Raw genomic sequence first — 6,025 nt, 5'->3', positions numbered from 1 at the left:
AAACATATTTCGATTATCAGTTTCAACAAAGCCATATCTTTGTGTTCGTTTTTTTTTCTAATCAAAGTCTACAATTTGTTGGTGTAAAGCTTCACCTTGTTTTGCCAAGAGTCAACACACACTGCCCTATTTTTCTTTGTCGTGTCCACCGGGTTTCCGAGAGTAGTGCTGATGAACTGGTCCCAGAGGATGGCCCATGCCTCAAGAGCGCACGCCTTCTCGTCTGCCGGCATGGAGCTGTACCTGTAGCACCGAATGTTAAATTAATATAATGAGAGGTGCACGCAAATCTCGATCAGGGCTGTAATATAATCCATTCAAGTGTTCTTTGGGCACGCCGACGACGTCGTCAGCAAATCAATATTCAATTTAACAAAATTTCAGCGCAATCAAGTGCCTTTTGTGGTTTCTGAAGTTGTTGCTTGCGTCTTCCTTTATATTTTATTTTTTTAAGAAGAGGCCATAATTTTAGGGCGTTGAAGAGAGTATTATTCGAATGGAGAATTGTCATGGTTGACCTTTTGTTTGAATTCCCTCAGGCGTTGAGCGTGCAAAGAGTGTTTCTGAGAGAAAATTTTAATTGCAAAATACAAGCAAAAATAGTCACGTCTGCCTTAACTGGATAAAACGTAATGTGTTTGTTGTTCCCAAAAGTCAACTTAAATTAGTACTTCGTAGAATGAGGCACAGGAGGTTCTACCATAGGAATGAAAACGCGAAAGGATTTTTGTTTTTGGTCAGACCAAGATAGTCTTATTATTATGTGCCCTTTTAAAAGCAGTGTAGAAGGCGCTGCTGAATTATTTGTTATCATTTTGGATAACATCATAATTCTCGCAGGATGGAAATAAAGTTCATAAATTAAAATTAAAAAATATTGAAACGTACTGGAGTGAGTTGATTGCCAGTTGCTTGAGGAACCTGAGGTCGGCCTCTTTGCTAGCGATCCCAATGAACATCTGGTAAAAGTCGTAGCTGAGGCCCTTAGCACCCCAGAAGGAGGGATCATCACAGGAAACGACCACGGGGAAATCCTCGGCCAGCAGGGTAGCGACTGGATGGTTCCTTAGGTCTTCGACGAGTTTCAACACCTGTCGGCATTTACGATCGATGGTTATAGAGTTATATCAACGCCATTATGATTTATTGCATAACGCGCTCATTAGAGAAAAGCGAATAATCCGGTGCGTATTTTGGTTTTAGCTCGGAATAAAAGGGACCTGATAAGCGCTAATTTTTTATCGCGCTATTGATTTAGCGCTGTTGCTGATCAAGAATAACGCCGGCAAGCGTCACTCGAGATCGTAAAAGGAGGCATTAATTGACGCCTGCTCCAGGCCCTGTGTGCAAGACTCGCCGACACTAACCACGAAGGCTGCAACTAAGTCGCCGCCATTAGGAGAATTCAGCAAATTGGTCATTTTATCTCTGGGCGTTTTTCCGACGGCCCACGCTCCTGTTCGGCTGTTAATTGGCGTGAGAAATTAGATTTCCTGTTCTCCGAAAATGTTCAGTTTGTTTGTTGATTTCATTAACGTTGAAAGCAACACAAGATTGTAAAATCTCCACCTCGCATATATATACAGTACAAACCGTGGGTGTAAAGTGTGAGAGATGTTAGGTGTTCATTTTAAATTGCGTTTCGGAGAGAAATTTTGTTTCAAATTAGAATAATTGAAAAGAGTAACCTGGTTGGAGATCGGATTGACTTCGATGGCGATTCCCCTTTCTGCGGCGAGTCTTTTAGCAGTTGGGTGCTTGGACAAAGCAAATCCGTGGCCGATCCTTGTCGTGCCAAGCAATACTGCATCAATTAAGTTCAAATCAGTCTCTCCTTGCCAGTCTGAGGACACAATAAAGTTGATTATTAACTCTCAAGCTCCTATTTCATTCGGCAGCCGCAGTCAATGATTATTTCTTGTGGCATTGACTTTGTTTCAACTTTTTTCAAATCAACGCGATGTTAATTCTATCTGAAAGTGAAAATACATGCAAAGTAAGAAAATATAAGGGTGAAATAAAGTTTAAAATGAACATTTAAAAAAATCAGGAGAGGTGGGAGGGAAAAAATCGTCATAATAAGAGTGCTGAATTTATAGTCAACTTTAACTTTTGTGACATTTATTTTCAAGTTTTGAGGAACTTCGTATAGAAACTTATAACGTTTGAAAAATGAAAGTTTCCTGAATGGAATTCACTTTCCCATCGCGGATTCGTAACTGAAAAATATATTTTAACTGTGCCACTTACTTGTCTCTCCGGCGTGGAAGAAAAATTTAATATCCGGCTTTTGCTGTCTAAGCTCAAACATTTGGTTGACAAACTCGACGAGGGGGCGTCCTTTGTCTTCCTGGCCGACCAAGTCAAAACCTGCTATGTAGTCAGGGTGGGCATTGAGCAGGGCGAGGGCCGTCTGCACGTAGACATCTGCGGTGGCGTTGTCCACGTTTCTGGTCGGTGCGTAGATGAATCGGGAGCCAAACCACTCGCCTGGTAACTGCGCTGCGTTGAATTCAGCGTTTGCCTCGGCGTACATATTCGCCACCTGCATCGTGTCCAGCGTCGTTCCGTCCAGGTTGTAAGTCTGAATAATTACCACGTTAAATTCGTTGAAGTGGTCGTTTTCCGGGTAGAAACGCAGTTAGTTGAAATTTTGAACGCACCGGTAGCATGAGCCCCCGTAGCTCTAGGTACTGCACATTGTCATCTTTAAGCTCCTGCAGCGTTTGCGTGAAATAATCTCTGAACACAGGCGTGTACGAAAGCAAGCCTCCGGTGACATCAAACAAACGGGAAAAATACTCCCAGGCAACGTTGATGTTGGGGTACCTGCCTGTGAAGTTGCGAAAGAAATTAATCAAATTTGTCGCTGGCTCTGCGTTTCGGCAATAATTCGCACTGACGCACAAGTTTCTTTATAGAGGAGGCTGGTTTCCTTGAAGCCCTGCATTGGCTTTGATTGGGAGTCAATTTTCATTTCGAAAAGTCAATCAATTATCACAATGGAAGAAACGCCAATGAGGAAATTTTGTGTTTAAATTTAGCCAAAATTATACATATTTTCTGGCAGTCACTCTAAACATTATTTTCCGCCAATTTTCACTGCAAGCTAATTAACGGCAAGCATTTCCGTCTTATTTATGGAGTCATTAAAAGAGAAGAATTCTCTTCTGCTGATCAATTTTGAAGGAAATTAATTGAAACAAATCAATTTTTAAAGAAAGAAAAAATTCAAAGCGATCATACCAGCAGGATCTGGAGTGACAAGCGAGAAGTGATATTCGAACCAGGGGTCGATTTCGTTCGGGTTGCTTTCCCTGAGTGAAGCGACTGATATCCAGGCGCCGTCGGGACAGGTGTTGGACGGCGGTGAGGTGCTCGAAAAAAGCAGCTTCAGCAGGTCGAGCTCCATCGGTGGGGTTGGTTGCGAGGTGCTGACCTTGGTGCAGGCCCACAGGTCGCTCCTCGTGACGGCATTCGTGATCAGCCACTGCGTGGCGACCATACCTGTGTCGTGACCGTGCAGGACGGCACCTAAATGCATACAATTGACGAGTTAGACAAACAGTGCGGCAATAATACATTTCCCTTGCCGTTATTCCGTTGTTTACATCAATTTAGAATCTACTTTAGTTTTAAAATTCAGTATAAGATTCTTAGATTGGTTCTTACATTTTCTAAATTCTCTAATGGCCTCTTACTCAGAATTAAATAGAGCGTAGTATTGCAAAAGACAAAAACACAACATGGCTCTTGTTACGTTTACTTTTTTTAATTTAGAAATAAATCAAATAATTGGATCAGTTAACAATGAGACGTTTTGTGGTCGCTTTCTGTTGAGTGTGGCAAAAACATTATTTCTCTCTTTGTTGTAGAGAGAATTAACGTCATTGACTCGCTGCACAGCACAGCCAAAGGCTTTAATTTACTTATCTACCCGTTTCTCGCCCGACTGCCTAGGGGAGGAAATCAAATTATTCCGGATTCTCTGGTGCCAATTGAGAAACAAAGCAGAAAAAGCTCTGAAATCACATCCGGTTGGCGACAAATCTTTTTCGGTCTCCTAAGCAACCACGTCACTACCACAGCTCTGATAATCTGCTTAAAAACGTGGAATAGTTGTTTTTACCTTTTGGCATTCTTTTAATGATGCGAAAGACTTCAGAGTTCTCGATGTCTGCTTTTGCATCGAAAAAGTGCCGGGCTGGAGGGAAGCACATTTGGTCGAAACAGCTCTCATAAATTTGTCTCTTCGCTAACATTAAAAGGTCATTAACACGCTGCTCGTCGGCTGTTAGATTTATCCTGGAAAAAAATTCTCTTTACTGCAAATTGGAAATACGATGATGCATCGACCCAATATGTATTTTCAAGCTATTTTTGGTCTTGCACAGACGTTATTAATTTTTTTGTCAGTTGTAACATTAAGACTAAACCTTGACCCTGATAGAGAAAAACGAGAAAAACAAGCTCAACGGCATGTTGGTAAATGCTTTATTTACTCTTGATGCAATTTCAACATATCGATCAGCTCTAATTGTAAATAAATTCTCGCTTCTGATGCTCACAATAAAATCAGACTGGAAACTGGTTTGCGGTATTTTTTCTATTGTCATATATTTTAAAGTTATTGTAAGGAGCTAGACAAATCATTGAGGGAAATACATCAAAAGAGATTCGCTTGAAATAAAAAACTACAATATTTAAAGGTTTTTGTATGCTTTGAAAATGGATTGATAAGGCATAGCTTAAAAGTTCTTGAAATGTTATCTCAGCAATTTTTCTATTCGCTTTTATCTGTTAAGAGTATTGTCCCTTCCTTTGAGTTATAAGAGAAACATTTACCGGTGTTCCTTCAAAGAATTAACGTTACTCTAGTGAATAATGAGTATCGTTGCAATGAATATACAAAACAAATCTAATTATTTTAAATTACAGTATTACAGTATTATTACGCAAATAACAAATTATTTGTCCAGTCTAAAAGGTACGTTAATTAAAATTGCAACTTCAGACTGGCAAACCTTTTTGCAAAATAAAACAACTAGGATTTTCATGTATTTTCTAATTTCCTTACTTGGAGCCCAAATAAGTGCTGGCCTCCTCCTGGAGAAGAGCAGCCCTGTCCAGCCAATACTGGTCGAGTTGGGCCGAGGCGGCCGCCACAGCCGCGAGTACAAACAGAACCGATCGCATGGCTAATCTTGAAGCGACTACACGCTGTTGCTGCTTCCTATTTAAATGCAAGACGATGTTTGCTTGGCGCCGATCCGATACTTGAGATGATAAGATGAACACGTGGAACGTGGACCCACTTTTGCAATGCGAAGAGGAGCATTGTTATACTTTTGGGACGGACATGCTTGTATATCTCAGCATGACTCTCTGTTATTATGAGGATGAGGCAAACTATATTTTTGACGCTGCTGTTACCAGGCGTTGAGGACTCACGTAAAAATATACATAGGAGCATAAAAATACAACTGGGTAATTTTTTCTTTGGGTGACTGATTTAAGGACATGATTTATTATGAAATTTTAGCCTGTTAACAAATTGAACCTTTGAAGTCAAACTAAAATATTTCTAACACATGAAAGTATTTAAGAAAATACCTGTTTAAAATACCTGTGTCTAGGAAAGAGGTTTTGTTGTTTTGTTATCCAATAAATCCATTTCATGAATGTTCTTATTTACCAATTTAAAAAATAGCTCCCTCTACAGTGGGGTAACTGCATTCAATTTGAACTGTATATACTTGTTTCAAAATACCAAGAAATGTAACGAATAAATAATCGTAAATAGTTCTTACAATAAAACCGTTAATGGTATGCAATTTTGTGAATAAGCAAAAAGGACAATCATGCTTTTTGTGCCTCTCACGGTAATATTGATTCTTAACTGTTGAATTTTATGGTTTGAAATTTAAAATTCTCATTCAAACTGATTCTAAAATTATTTTAAGAGTTATTTGCTATACACCTATTTGTTTTCCATTTTGAGATAAACAGCTTAAAATTATAACTT

The 6,025-nt window shown here is 39.6% G+C and overlaps 1 protein-coding gene across 1 annotated transcript; it reads right to left on the bottom strand.

The window, feature by feature from the left end:
- Positions 1 to 13: 13 nt before the first annotated feature.
- On the bottom strand, positions 14 to 5,241 carry LOC135941924 (adenosine deaminase 2-like). The gene is made up of 8 exons (XM_065487723.1): positions 5,078 to 5,241; positions 4,130 to 4,305; positions 3,247 to 3,534; positions 2,664 to 2,833; positions 2,251 to 2,584; positions 1,689 to 1,843; positions 889 to 1,091; positions 14 to 243 (listed from the first exon to the last, which is right to left on the bottom strand). Exons 1-8 carry the CDS (start codon positions 5,194 to 5,196, stop codon positions 69 to 71), a joined length of 1,620 nt encoding a protein of 539 aa, XP_065343795.1. The 5' UTR covers positions 5,197 to 5,241; the 3' UTR covers positions 14 to 68.
- Positions 5,242 to 6,025: the final 784 nt, after the last annotated feature.

This window comes from Cloeon dipterum, chromosome 4 (genome assembly GCF_949628265.1).
Source record: "Cloeon dipterum chromosome 4, ieCloDipt1.1, whole genome shotgun sequence".
Classification (NCBI taxonomy): domain Eukaryota; kingdom Metazoa; phylum Arthropoda; class Insecta; order Ephemeroptera; family Baetidae; genus Cloeon; species Cloeon dipterum.
The sequence above is the reverse complement of the archived record's forward strand: the minus strand, read 5'-3'. Positions and strand labels throughout refer to the sequence as shown.